General features: G+C 31.1%; 1 protein-coding gene across 4 annotated transcripts in view; it reads right to left on the bottom strand.

Moving 5' to 3' along the window:
* Positions 1-15,091, bottom strand: part of Ca-alpha1t (Ca[2+]-channel protein alpha[[1]] subunit T) — a 134,531-nt gene that overhangs the window by 7,763 nt on the left and 111,677 nt on the right. For all 4 annotated transcript variants that reach the window (XM_076306879.1, XM_076306878.1, XM_076306877.1 and 1 more), the window contains 10 exons: positions 10,005-10,160; positions 7,434-7,568; positions 6,245-6,535; positions 5,981-6,132; positions 4,664-4,810; positions 3,772-3,937; positions 2,382-2,728; positions 1,881-2,073; positions 1,652-1,801; positions 560-940 (listed from right to left, as the gene is read on the bottom strand). In XM_076306879.1, coding sequence (XP_076162994.1) covers positions 560-940; positions 1,652-1,801; positions 1,881-2,073; positions 2,382-2,728; positions 3,772-3,937; positions 4,664-4,810; positions 5,981-6,132; positions 6,245-6,535; positions 7,434-7,568; positions 10,005-10,160 — 2,118 coding nt within the window. The remainder of the gene's footprint in view (positions 1-559; positions 941-1,651; positions 1,802-1,880; positions 2,074-2,381; positions 2,729-3,771; positions 3,938-4,663; positions 4,811-5,980; positions 6,133-6,244; positions 6,536-7,433; positions 7,569-10,004; positions 10,161-15,091) is intronic.

Here is a 15,091-nt window from a genome sequence, read left to right as displayed (position 1 = left end):
TCCCGACATTTGAAAAACATTTCAATAGCACTATTGATGATGTGTATCTTCTAGTTATCACCTATTAAAAATACACATTCGTGATACAATTTATTGATCACCAACTACAGATTTTTAACTGGTCAATTAATCGATTCAAAAATTAGGAAGAGGTTGGTTTTAGGTGATGATCAATTAGAAGATCGTGTCTCTAATGACGTTACCAGGGTGTTTTCATTTATTTCTATGTATTCTCCAGAAAAATATGCTTTATCTGCGCTATTTTTGATTTCATCGTATAGAATCTTGCGTTCGTTACAGAAAAATCTATAGTGGTGATCAAAGATCTATAACACGAATATAGGTTAATATACTTTGAATACATTCTAACAGTTAGATACACATTAGTGCGTTGTTAGATCTTTTATATAGCTATTTATATAGCTAGTTTCAATACTGGTGAAATATCAACTGTATAATACTATTAAATAGTACTGTTATTAGATAATAGTTTAGGTAGTAATAGCTCAGTAAATAGTAATGTAATATATAAAAAAAATAGCTGCACCGTATTCATTACCTGCTGATCGACACCAACAGCGTCGAGTCCAGTATACATGATGTTTACCCATCCATCCCGTGACGAGAGCACAAATAGCGACATCAAAGCTTTCCCGAGATCATCAAAGTTATACTTTCTATTCAGCCAAACATTTCGTTTGTCAGCTAGGCAGTCCGTTTTATTGTGTACACTTTTTATATCAGGCCCATCGCAATAATAAAAGGCACCCTTAAAGAGCTGCACGCCCAAGATACCGAAGATTACGAAAAAAGTACAGCATATCAAAACGATGTTGCCGATAGGTCGTAAAGAGGATAATAATGTTTGAACAACAAGCTTCAAACCAGGAGCTCGATTAATAACCCGCAATGGTCTCAGTGACCTTAAAAGTCTAAAAACCTGCAAAATAACAATTAACAAATAATTGATATAAAAATGTAGCAAAAATGTAAGAGAATTTTATCTCATATATAATTTTTGAAAGAATGTATTAGAAGACAGCGATCTGTTTTAGTACAGATACATATTTTACAATATAGATTTTAACAAACATTGTATAATTCATAACATTCATATGCATTTCATACGAATCAAGCTGTGATTATGTTACAATGGGAGAATATCGAGGAAGGAGAGCTTCACTTACCTTACTATCACCCAAATCAGGGAGGATGGTTCTCAATGAAAGCATAACCAGTGGAAACTTTCTCACCTATCAACTATTCCATTGAATGTACGATATAGAATGAATAGTATGGATCGGAAAATTTGCTCTATGAGAACTACCAGGGATAGGGATACTGCTACGACAACGTCTAGATTGTGGCACATAGTGATATCTATGTACACCTAACTTTTTACTACAAGAAAACTACTACACTAGTTGTAGTATCAAGTATTTAGTAGAGCAGTTTAGATTGTTAGTCAATTAAACTATTAATCGATCGTTAGTAACCACTTTCAAACGTTGAGTAAATCTAATGATATACACTTCTCTCTTAGAAACGTTCGTGCATCTGCAGTATGTTGCATGCATAAGGTTCTTGAGGTCGGTGTACTGACACAAGTACTTTGTATTGGAAAACTGTCAACTTGAAAATGTGGACGTACCCTCAATATTCCAAATATTCTCGGACTACTTGACGAAAGTAGAGACATTGACAAATCGATTATGGAAATGATTACGAGGACGCCGTCCATAATGTTCCATCCAGACGTAAAGTAAGCATCCGAACCGTACAGCATGCCAGATGCAACAACCTAAGATAAATAACGATCCTTGTAAAAATTAATTTTCCAGAGAGAACATAGCGTTGTCTTGTAAATTATAGTTAACTACTTTGATGAACATTTCGATGGCAAATACTCCAGTAAAAATGTAGTTCGCGGTTGCTAAAAAAAGTCTTTCTCCACTATCAGGTGGTATATTCGGACGCTCCATTGCCAAGGTTATGCAATTAAGACCAATGAAAAAAAGGACTACATTATCGAACCATCTTTGATCAACCAGCCATCTACATAGTACTCGAAACCTGAAACAAAAATATTACATCGATTTCAGTAATGGTGATACAATTTACAGTTGCAATAATGTGGTAGACTATTCCCATCGAATAATGAACATTTTTATTAAATGATTAGCTCAGTTCAAAGATTAAAGTAACAAATACTCGTAAATGAAATATCTTGACGGTGTTATGCGATTAATCCGAGGTTTTGGTTATTTTAGTTTTCACGAAAGGAAAAGTATACAATTCTCGTTGTTCTTGAATAAGTCTACACTTTATTAAAAGTAACTATGATTATCATTAACGAAATTAAACTACAGAAAAGAACGTACCTGTTACTCAGCGGAAAAAGATAGAGCGAATAATCATCGCGCTCTTTAAGGCAACCTTTAGGTTCGAAAAACATGAATATCTTTTTAATTCTTTCGATACTACTAGCACTTCCATGGCCATTCAGAGGAGGTGGCTGTTCGTCTGCGCGCGGATTGTCATCTGCTTGATCGGGAAGTTGTTTGATTCTGGGTAGTGGACCAGTCTCCATTGACAAATTATTGATTGTACGTGCCGTTGAGCATTGTATAGGCACTTCGTCTAAAGGTGAGGTTTTCCTTGTCGGCGACTGAACGTTTTCATATCCACGCAACGAGTTTCTACGTGAAATGTCGCCGATCCAACGCATCTTAAAACATATTAATTATAAACGTTAGACTCGTTTATATACTTAATACACGACACGAATATACTTAATGGAAGAAATACAGGGTATGTCGCATAATTGGGACAGATGTTACTTACTGGTTTTCTGTCCAAGAGAGAAAAAAAATCATACAAGAAAAAGTCGAATGGTATAATATAATCCGTGTTCTTACATTCTCACTTGTTTCATAAGTGCATCAATGCGCCTAATAAGTATGGTAGTCTTTTTTTAACGGAATGATTCTTTTTGAATAAATCAGTTCTTTTCTCCGTTTTGTGCATAAATTCTACGCATTCGAGGACAAATTTAAAAAACTGAATATATTTCAAAAAGATGTTCAAATACGTAAACTGTTTTCTTATATTTTTCATTCGAAATATAATTTTACCGTACTTTTGTAGGACATTCGATAACTGTTAAGACAGATAATTAAAGTTATGTAGAACGTTACTTGCATTATATATCTATTATAAATGTCGGTATGTTGCATCGAAGTCACCGTGATTGTATAACTTTTCTTTTTTATTTACAAATAAAATTATTTCTTTCTTGTAAACAAAAGAATTTTGGCTGTACCTTTTCAAGAAGAGTATGCGTTTCTGTGGATTGTTCGCTCTAGTATGATAAAGTACACAAAATAATTATACAATTTTATATTTGAATCGTATCGATCTTGATCGTGTCTAGAATTATCGAGTATTTCTATTTACATTCCAACAGAATATTTACATTTACATTTACATTCTATCTCTGCACATTCCAACAGAAATCTATAATCTATCGATTTGCAAAAGGAAGTTAAAATTGGAAGATAAAATCTATCAAATTGTATTTGATTTTTTGCAGTCTTCAAATGTTGTTGAAAGAATTTCTTGTGACTTATAATAACTTTATGTGCTTTCAACACGCACTTAGGAAGGGGCCACTACTTCTTCGCCAGTAGTTTTCGTGTATTCGTGATATTATGGAGAAGTTTTTGTATCCCGAGTATACCATACGTAACTTCTTGAACCTGATCTAGTTACCTGATTGGGCGTTGCTGTATAGCGTCGTATGGAGGAGCTACGACTTCCAATTGAATTATTAGGACTGAGGCTACGATTATTACTCATTAAGATAGTGGCACGATTATTCGGTGTGTCGCTTTGCGTATCGTTTCTTATCGAACCGTGCAAATAACCGCCATTGAAACTGAAAATTTATTGAACAAAGTTTATGACGAGACAAGAGAAATTGGAACGATCGTGTATTCATTAATTATATTGTTAACGTATTATTATATTGTAGTTTTATAAAAAATGAGAAAATAGTAGCTTTGTCTTTAGAAGAAAAATTTTGGTGTTTGAAGCGACAAATATTATATGACATATAATCGACATATACTCGTAATTTGTATTAAAGATCAAGATTCGAAGATCATCGATTATTTGTTACATAAGACTATTTACCTTTGTGTATACGATATTTTAGCCGATGGAGCTCAAAAATTTCAGTTTCTATCAGCTAAAACATTTTTTTCGAGTTAAAAAGAATTTATATTCAGGCATCTATTGTCACTTCCTTAAAATCGTCTAATTTTTATGTATTATTTGTATAAGTATAACAGACGTCAAAAGTGATAACTTGGAACTTCAATGGATTCTTGAAAACAGTGTTAATGTTTCATTGATACAAATTTTTATAGAGTACTTTAAAAAGTCACATTGCTACTGAATTCAATGGACAAAAAAATATAATTCCATTGAAAAAATCTCGATGACCTTGAAATCTTCAAGTGCTAATTATAAGATTTGTCTTTTGCGATTGAACAATTTCTATCTTAATTATTTTCTTCTATTACCAAAAGCCAAGAAGAGTTTTTCCTTAATGATAATGTTCGGTGAAATATTTCATAATGTTAATTCATTTATATCTTACGTTGAATTGGCGCCAAGCAGAGTGCTTCGACCGTTGTTTAAAACAGTAGTTCTTCCAGGAAGTTCATCTTCCGTTTGGGACCAATGTTTTCTTCTCAAGGATGGCCGTGATAATTTCCACGAGTAACCCCTTTGTATTTTCGATGGACTGTAACGAGACAAAAAATGAAATTGTAACCATTTTCGGCGAACAGAATAATGAAAATCAGAAAATTAAGTTTTTTCGTAAAGAAAAGTGTACACCATTTAAAAAAAGAGTTGTCACTCTTGTTCCTGAAAAGAATTTTCCTTACTTTTACTGGTAATTATATAACCAATGCTTTCCTAGCATATTGTAAAAAACTAAAAACACACACCTCGTATATATAGTATGTCTTTCTAAAATCAAGTCTCAAATAGTATCTGTTGATATTATTTTTAGTTTTAGGTTGCTATAAATATGGTAAATGGAGGTTTCTCTGTTAAGTCATCCAGTGATGTGTCATGAAATGGGGTGGTACTGGCAATGTGTTAATATAAATTCTCTTCTTACATTGAAACTGTTTTTTTCATCTTCTTCTCGACTCTTCTACATCGACAAAGATTAGTGGTACAATTTCGCAAATAAAAATTAGCGTAGAATTATTAAACTACGTTAAAAAAAGTTATCGATCTTAATATCTAAAAGTTTCTGTTTCATGATTTACTATTATGCAATGTCACTTTCCAAGAAATAGTCTTTACTCGAATTTGATCAGTCTAGTAAGGCAAATGTAATTGACCAAGGGGTGGTTCACACTTCAAAAAGGATTGAAAGATCATAAAACCATTAATCTGTTGTCATACAATCATTATACCTAAGGTTTCTTAAAGATCTTGTGAGTCTTCTTACAGGTTTCAAGTTTTTCAAATGTGCATTTAAACGATTGGAGATAATTTGCCCTCTGATAAAAGTGTCTGACGGTATGGGCATCATTCATCCACCGATATAAGATGCAAACTTATTGATAATAAATTTATACTATAAGTTAGATAATGAACTTTGAGATAATCTTAAGCTATTTTTCGTATCTCGTATTATTAACTTTAGTGGTGGTTTCACCCTCTCAATATGAAAACGAGATATATAAAAACACGTATCTTTTGATCCTCTATAACGTATTTGAGAACAAAACAATTAATAACTCGAAACCAAAACCTCAAACGCAATTTTGTCATTTTTGATTTTCATTTTATTTTGATATGCAGAATCACCCCATAAAAGGATTCCCACCTGCGTATGAATCCTCCGCAATAAATGAAATTAAACTAAATATTTAGAACTTAAATTAAGATGTACCTCGAACTAGATGATTCCCTTGTTGCAGGATTAACAGCAGCTGTGATTAGACTTATTCGTCTGGGAAATTGTCCGGCAATAAGATTCTTAGTTGGTATTTTGTTCCCCACATCTGGCAATTTTAATAATCCCGAAGGTATACTACACTGGCTCTGCAAAATGAACATTTTCGTGGAAAAACAAAATAAATCCACGTCTTGAATTTGAATAATTTCTTTTAATACTATTCATTCGATTTAAACAATACTTGAATATTATACATACACCCGAACGATCGATAGACTCGATTGACAGCGCTGCAGTTGGGTAAACAGCTTGACAATTCAAATCTCTGTAGCCAACGTCGAGGGTAGTATTTGGTGAATCTTGAGGAGTGGCCGCTGTATGGGTAATAATTGGCGGTTGTCCTGTGCTTCCCATCATTTTATTTTCTTTCTGTATATTACATTTTGGTTCCTCCATCTGTTGCTTCCAAACGGTGTTTTGCTTCTCTCTGCTGTTGTTGTCTTTATATTTACGTAGCTCTTCCGCACTCTGCCAGGAATTTTTTCGATCCTGCATTTTGGGAATACTTATACTATAATAGGTTGTTCAATAAGATTTATCGAACGACAAAATTGATCGAGCAACCTAGTACTATACTGTTCAATAAGTTTCATCGAACGACAAAACTTATTGAACAACCTATTATTTATTTATTGTTAATTCGAAGCGAAGAGATATATCGTTTTCTTTTGTTAAACGGAGAGGTTTATAATGTTTTGAACTAACCCAAAAAATGAGATCCAACTGCATGGAAATAGAAACAAATTTGTCACAAAAGAGAGGACGATTAAAAGAAAAATATTAGTATGCATTCCTATAGTGCAAGACGCCTAACATGCTCACCTTGAATAACGTGAATCATCTATTGTACGAAAAAGTGTCGTGGTTAACAGTTCCATGGCTTCGTAAGTCTTTATGTATTTAATTATGCGAAGTTTTAGCTCAATGTAAATAGACACAAACATAGTCCTATCGGTTAACTGTCCAACACTGCTCTCTATTCTCGAATTTGATAAATGAGAAGCTGACGCAAACTGTGACGAGTAGTAATAAAATTTATAATAACGTTCATATTGAAATTGGGGTAATTTTTTAAAAAGGCTTTTACGATTTAAAAATGTAGAAACTGGTACGTGAACGAACCTTTAAAAATTAACTGACTGATTTCTACGAGGGAAGCATCGATAAATTAATTTAGCGTGACACGAAAAAATCGTATAAGTTAGTCGGTTGGTGAAGTTTCTCTGTATGTGTATATATTTTCTCGAAATTGAATTTACCGAAACGAAAATACGCAAAGATTTATGAAATTCTCAAGCTGTTTATAATGTATAGGAATACGTAAAGAAGTTGTTTGCTTCTACCAGAAAATTGATATTAAACAAACTCTCTAATTGCATCTCTATACCTGAGTATAAGTATCACTATCCGTGATCGAATGTGACCTTGATATCCTAGATGATCCTTCATCGCTCCCCATTCCTGCTTCTTTTGCAGCAAGCCTAGCCATCTCTCTTTGTTCTCGCTCTCTTCGTTCATTCCTCTAAAAAATACATAAATGTTTTGTACTTTCTTAGTCAAAATTACTACTATATAGTTAGCTCCGTTTACGTCACTATTCATTTCGTACTTGTTAATTTACTATTGATTGCTTTACGTAACAATTAATTGCAATATTAATAGAGCTATTAATGGTTCATCAGGAACGGGAAAACTATTATATAATCAGATCAATATCAATTGATCGCACAAAACCACTAGTGAATTATTCCTAATATATCGTTTGTTAAACTCCACTCGAAATTTCGTTTCTTGTCTGTCTTGTATCATTTCAACATATTGGTACATAATAACTGTTAAGGCTTACGTTAAAGACACGTGACGGGGTTTACACTGTAGTCACAAGGGACATTGGAATTTTTTAGATTTCTAAAATGAACCGAGCTGTATAGAATGCCCTTGAGGGACATTTACGATATGAAAGAAATTCATTTTTTTGTTAGTCATTAATTTATGTGGTACGAAATCAAACCAATAATGAAATAACTTTTTGTTGTGACATAATGACATACTAATATACTTGTATGTCATCATCTAGATTCTTATTGTAATTTCATTTAAAAATATATGGTATCGTTCATTTTCTTCTACCAATCTTTTGCTATATTAGTTTATTTTTTGAATTTATTACATATCAAGGAGGTCTGAAAATCAGAGTCGAAACATTAATACGTTCTTATATTAATATTGTATTATGCTTGTACCGATTATTTAATTTGCCTATACCACATATAATGATGTAATTATTCGTACTTTAATATTTAAAAAGATTGAGGTCTCTCTGTTAAGCCAAATAATAAAAAAAATATGTTATTCCTCTTATTTTAAATATCTCCAAAATATTAGTTATTGTTGTTTACATATGTCTTTAAGATTGATATTTAAAAATGAATAGTGATTTACTAAGAATACTGATAAACGAAAATTCGTATTCATATCAATGTGTAAGTTGGCTTTTATTAGTATAAAAATATACATTATACATATACATTAGTAGGTATAACTGCCCGATATGCATGTTCTCTATTTATACAGCTTATCCAGATTAGAACGTTTTTAAAACGAACAAGGGATGAATATTTTTATAAAAGCCAACTATTGAATTTGTTAAAAAGCACATTGATAATAGACTTGGTGAATTGTAGAAGTATGTTATAAGCACTGCAAAAAGTATTTAAAAAAAAAAAAAAACATTGATGAAAAACACGGAACCAATTATTTAAAGGAAGGTGTTACAAATGTGTAACAAGAATGATACAGAACAAGATAAAGTACAATTTATCGAAGACAAAGCAATTTTGCGTTCATTACAAAATACACGTATTTATGATGCGCTTGAACAGAGTATAATACATACCTCGCTTTTAGATCAAGTCTGCGTTAGGGATTCAAGATCAGGAAATACCCTAATCACTAATTAGAAGAATTCGAACTTCGAACCGATATTGCGCGCGTATCGACGTGATAACTACTAATGTAAATTGATGACTTTTCTATTTCTCAATCGTATCATCATGATCATATGATCAATAAACTAAAATATTATTAAGAAATGATTTAAATGAGAATATTATCAACAAACTAGGATGTTATTAAGAAATGATTCAAATGAGAATATTATCAACAAATTAGGATATTAAGAAATTATTCAAATGAGAATATTATCAACAAACCAGGATATTATTAAGAAATAATTCAAATGAGAATATGATTAAGAAATTAGAAATATTATTAAAAAATGATTCAAATGAGAAAATGATCAACAAACTAGGATGTTATTAAGAAATGATTCAAATGAGAATATTATCAACAAGCCAGGATATTATTAAGAAATAATTCAAATGAGAATATTATCAACAAACTAGGATATTATTAAGAAATTATTCAAATGAGAATATTATCAACAAACCAGGATATTATTAAGAAATAATTCAAATGAGAATATGATTAAGAAATTAGAAATATTATTAAAAAATGATTCAAATGAGAAAATGATCAACAAACTAGAATATTATTAAGAAATGATTCAAATAAATTATAGTTAAAAATAGTTCGAATTGAAGTGGTGTTCAGAATTATTTTCAGGAGGAAAATCTCGTCAATCGATTAATATTATTCTCCTAAAAATAAAAATAAAACAGTAAGAAACATTAATCTCCTTTACCTGAATCCCCTAATCCCATTTTTTATAAAAAAAAAAAAAAAAAACAATGAAGAAAAAAAGTAGACAAATTTTGAATGAAATTTTGTACAAAAACGGGACAAATTTTGCGATTTGCAGGCTTGAAGAGTATCAAAACGAAATGATCGTTTATGTTCATCGAGGAGTTATCTCCATCTTACCCTTTAAGTACCTTCATCGTTATACCTTGCGATTTTGCGTGTAAAATTGAATTTAATTTAACTATAATCGACATACCTCCGAAGAGAATCCTTCGACGAGAATGGCGACGAGAAGATTGAAGAGAACATAATTTCCAAAGGTCATTAGTGCAACGAAGTAAAGAGCTGCCCAATGTGATGTTTTCTGCATGCCGTTGAACAGTACAACGTTCCAATCCTCCTGGGTCAAGATCTATATAAAAAGGAAAACGAAAAATCCTCACTGTACATTATGCAAATGACATTCATCGCGATTCACGAGACGAACGATAGGCAAGGCTTCTAACTTACGATAAACTTTTAATAAGCAATTTTTCTATTACTATCGATAATTTATCTCTCCAAATTTCATTTGGTATCTATCAGGAAACTAGTTGTATCTGTTCGTCAACTAGTTCTATCGACTGGAAACTTTACAAAAAAAGTTATAGACAATACCAATCAGTATCGTCTCGTATTTTTTTTTCTTTCAATCATTAGATATATTTGTACCAATTTCACCACGAATTTCTCTCTGTGTTCAGTATACAATAAAAGCTTAAAGTGGTTACTCGACTGTAGTGCTTTTGTTTCGATTCTTTCGTCACAACGTTTCCATTTATAGCAACAAATATGACAACGAGATGCGGTTATTTAAAAAAAAAAAAAAAAAAAAAAAAAAAAAAAAACAAGATAACAACACGCGTGTGTGCTCCGTGTAATCGATTAACTCCGTCAGTTGACAACGTACCGTGTTAATCGCGCGACAAACATATCGCTATCTCACACCATTATTTTATTGCAGGAAACAAAAATTAGTGTAAGAAAACAAGGGAAAAGAGAGAAACTCGTTAGCACGTTGATAATCTGCAACGATGCTCCATTAAGCTGTATATAGGGCGGACATAGATGGAAGTAAAGAAAATGGACGAAGCGAGGAAGAGAAAGGTCTGTGTCTACTTGACATATAATATCAAGAAAAAAGAGTAGAACGCGAAGGAGTGAAGAAAGCGGTAAAACTGTACACAACACTATATATATAACAACACGTATAGTACACAAGCGAGGAGTTCACACTTGACAGGATTGTCTTGGAACGAATAGAATCTGTCATACCTTCAAATGGAATCTCCTCGCGTGCAAACCGTACGTGTACATTCGTGGCATACTGGGTGTTCTTAACATAAGTGATTAGAATACTCTTCCTAATTAAAATCTTAAATACTTCTTTCGAATTGGAGTTTTCCAAAGTTTCGTGTTAGAGAAGATGTTAGTTACAGTCTCTGATTACAAAATAATAGTACACCTTGAAATTCTTATACAATCTTTATTTTGTATTAATAAGTATAAGGTTTCTTTAAATGTCGTTCTCGTTCACACTCGATACATTAAATGAAATTGATCAACCGAAGTAAGAAAATTATTTGTTAACAACAAACGTTTCGACTGTTGGAGTGCGTGATTCTTTCAAGTTATAAGTGAAATTGACTTGTCAATCGCATGCATCTTGAATATCTACACGAACAAAAGAATAAATATCCTCCAAATATAGTCCTGTTTTGGTTTCATTTGCATCGAGAGAATTTCGTTAGTTAATTGATAATACTCTCATGAAACTACAATACGAGATATAAGAGTTTTTAATTTGCAGTAATGCTATGATTACTATACTGATACACGCGCGACATAATTATAAAATTCAATTAGTCGAGTTCAAAATTCAAAGTTTTATCATTCTATAAGCATCTTTCTTTAAGAACAATTTGTTGTAAATGGTTTAATACTTGTAAGAACTGATGCTATCATTTTAATATAAGAATTTTGACTACATTTTCTAATATTGTTAATAAATACATTTTCTTGTACAACGTACATTTGTAATTTTGTTCAACGTATAAAATATGTGCAATACTTAGAAAAATATTATACTTATTAGTTATATTTCAAAATAAATATTGTATAGAAATTTTAAGATGTACTCGTCTCTAGGCTTCTGTGCAACACTCATTAATACGTGAATTCACACATCAATACGTGGAATAAATATCTGCAATTTCAGCCTTAGAGTAACAACATACCATGATACAGAGACTAATCAGAATTGAATACTATCATTCTTATCGTAATTTGGTACCTATTTATGGTTGTTTGCGTTATGCTATCGTATGCTCCTGTAATACGAATCGTTGAAAACTCGAAACCAAGCACTTATAGAAGTATGTTTATATCATTTCTATCATGAATGCAATTGCATAGAATGCACTTTTAAAGTTTGATTTCTTATTTTAGAAACACCCTACACATAGATGCAGATATAATTATATATGTACAATAATCTCTCGATAATTGAATCGAAATTATGATTTAGTATCCAGAAGTCAAATTTCTTTCATCTTGTGCCATGTTTGAGCTATGCAGATATTGTCAGCGTACATATTATATTTACACGGGACATATCGAGAACGATCGGGATAAAAAGCAACAAAAACTGGAAAACTGAAATTTCTATATTTTTCATTATATTTTCATGAGGGTGCTGACAATAAATTGATGAGCTGTTTCCGGTAAAAATAAGTCCAGATACGAACTTTTTTGGACTAATTTCAATTATGCGTGATTGGAAGTTTCTCAAAAGTGATTCGAATAACGTATAATTAAACATATTTTGACTCAGTTTGTGTTTGGTTTCATTCTCACCGGAAAAAGCTCACTAATTCATCGATGTACTCTCATATCTAAAAATACAATGACAAATGCACAAATTTCAATTTTCATTAATGGATGAAAGTTAACTTTATGCATGGGAATAAACATAAATGGTGGTGAAAAACATTTCGTTTCAATTATCCAGGGAATAATCGTGTCAATTATTGGAAGATTATAGTACAGTGAGTAAACAATCGCACTTATTTTTCGGAATAATATTGAAGAAAATATGAAGTTGTTGCTGCAAAGTGCTTTTTATCTAATAAAAACATATATTTCGGAGAGAAAAAATCCATTTGCGTTCGAAAATATTCGTGAAGAATTTGAAAACATTTCATTTTAAGTCACGTTTAGTAGAATCTTTGTTTCTGTTATAATTACAAAGCGTGTATGAATAAAACCATGTGTTAAATCAGCAGTGTTAAGTCACATTAGCCAGGACTATCAGATAGAACAGAATTTATACTGTATATATCAATTCAAATGAAAATCAGTTTATGCAAAAAATTCACATTTTATCTGCAAATGTTTCGTGTTCGTTCTGGGGCTTCTTTACAATAATAATTTGAAGTAAAAAAATTTCAAAAAGCAAGAAAACATTAAGACAAATTTGTCTTACTGTAATTTATACATTTCTTTTTCCTGGAATGAATAAATACGTGGTTAAGGAAGTTAACTCACTTATTGTATGAACTTAATACAGTCAAATTTCTTTACAACAAGAAAGTAAGTATATAATTTAAAAATAGAATATTTCTATTTCAAATGCATATTTAGAAATAGTATTTGAGAGAAATTTTTTTCTTTTGAATCATTCTGCGTGGGTATATAATACGGACTAACAAAAATAAACATGTTCTTTTTCAGTAACCTTGAAATATTTTAAAAAAATTTTAATGTAGCAACAAAGTATTATATAATTGTAGTTCAAATTAAACATTATGTTTTGTTTCCCGTTGATTTTTCGGTTAATTTTTAAATCTGATCTCAGTACGAATTGTGTAATTTAAACATAAGAAATAATACACGATTACTAAATTAATGCAACAAACATAAAAAACTAATACAACAATACAGTTAATTTATTCGCAAGAATTATTTTTTACTTTTAATTTTTTACAGAATTCAAAAAATACTATGAATTTTACTGATTTATGAAAACAACCGACGTCTTCTTCTTTAACCCTTTGACTGCGATCAGCATCTACAGGCATTCAGTCGATTAGTTGATCATGTTCAATAAACGCCTATAAGCGTTAGGCATGTATTTACATATGTGCACATACATACTCAATACAAAAGGTTTTCTACACTCAGCATGCGTTTTGTTTAGAAATTGTTCGCAATTAGAGGATTAAATAAAATTGTTTTTGATGACAAAACTTTGATTTTAAACTGTCGTTATGAAATCGTATTATGTAAAAAATATTATTTTTAGTTTTTATTTCAAAGAACCCTGGACTAATTATGTGGAAATTTGGATACAGATTAGGTGATCAAATCATGGATGGTAAAATATTTTATATACGATAAATAAAAGATAATCGAAAATTTTACCACAATTAATTTAAATTATATGAAATTTTATACAAGTGGAATAAATTCAGATAATTGCTTGGATCTCTATTAATTTGTAAACAAATGTATTACATATTTGCCGTTTAAAAATATGTGACATTGAAATGATCTCGTTGCATCCACCCAACCACCTTTTTCTATATACACGATGAATCATAAATTGTAATTTAACGGAAGTAAGTGAGATTATATGAATCAAATTAAGTCGAAATGAGAGAATAACTTTTTATTTTACGAAACATTTCGAAGCGTGTTTACCCAACGGACTATTTCTGTTAGAAAATCTTGCATTATCTGTTAGAAGAACTTTTACTTTCCAACATGATAAAACTTCATAAAAAATGCACGTCAGCTTTTAACTAACGAATATAAATGTTGCATCGGCCGTGATGGAACAGTGCTTACTTTGGCTTGCACTATCATTGAATCTAATGGCCTTCGTTTTTTATCTGTGAGGGGACATGATACGAATACTTTGATACCATCAGTGTGCATATTTTGAACAATATCTTAACTACATGTATCTGGTTTATGTACAAACTATTGTTACTTAATATGTTTGTAGAGTTCGTTCGCAAAACTTAAGAACAAATTGATACATTGACAGTAAACAAGCACTAATATTGTTCAGTGTACAGAAGCAATGAAAGTAGTAGTAGCTTTTAGTAAAATTCATTTTGCTATGCATCGGCCAGATCGCACTCAAATGCTTTTCGAATTTACTTTTTTGAAAAATGAAGCTTCGAACGATAAAAAGTGATTATATTATTTCAAATTATTTTGTATCATAGAATTTTCCTCAATCTACTTGTACCACAAGTTAAGATCCATAGTGTATAAGTCTCTAGAAAAGTAGATTTT

This window comes from Ptiloglossa arizonensis, chromosome 3, assembly GCF_051014685.1.
Source record: "Ptiloglossa arizonensis isolate GNS036 chromosome 3, iyPtiAriz1_principal, whole genome shotgun sequence".
Classification (NCBI taxonomy): Eukaryota; Metazoa; Arthropoda; class Insecta; order Hymenoptera; family Colletidae; genus Ptiloglossa; species Ptiloglossa arizonensis.
Note: the sequence above shows the minus strand (reverse complement) of the source record. Positions and strands in the feature narration are given on the sequence as shown.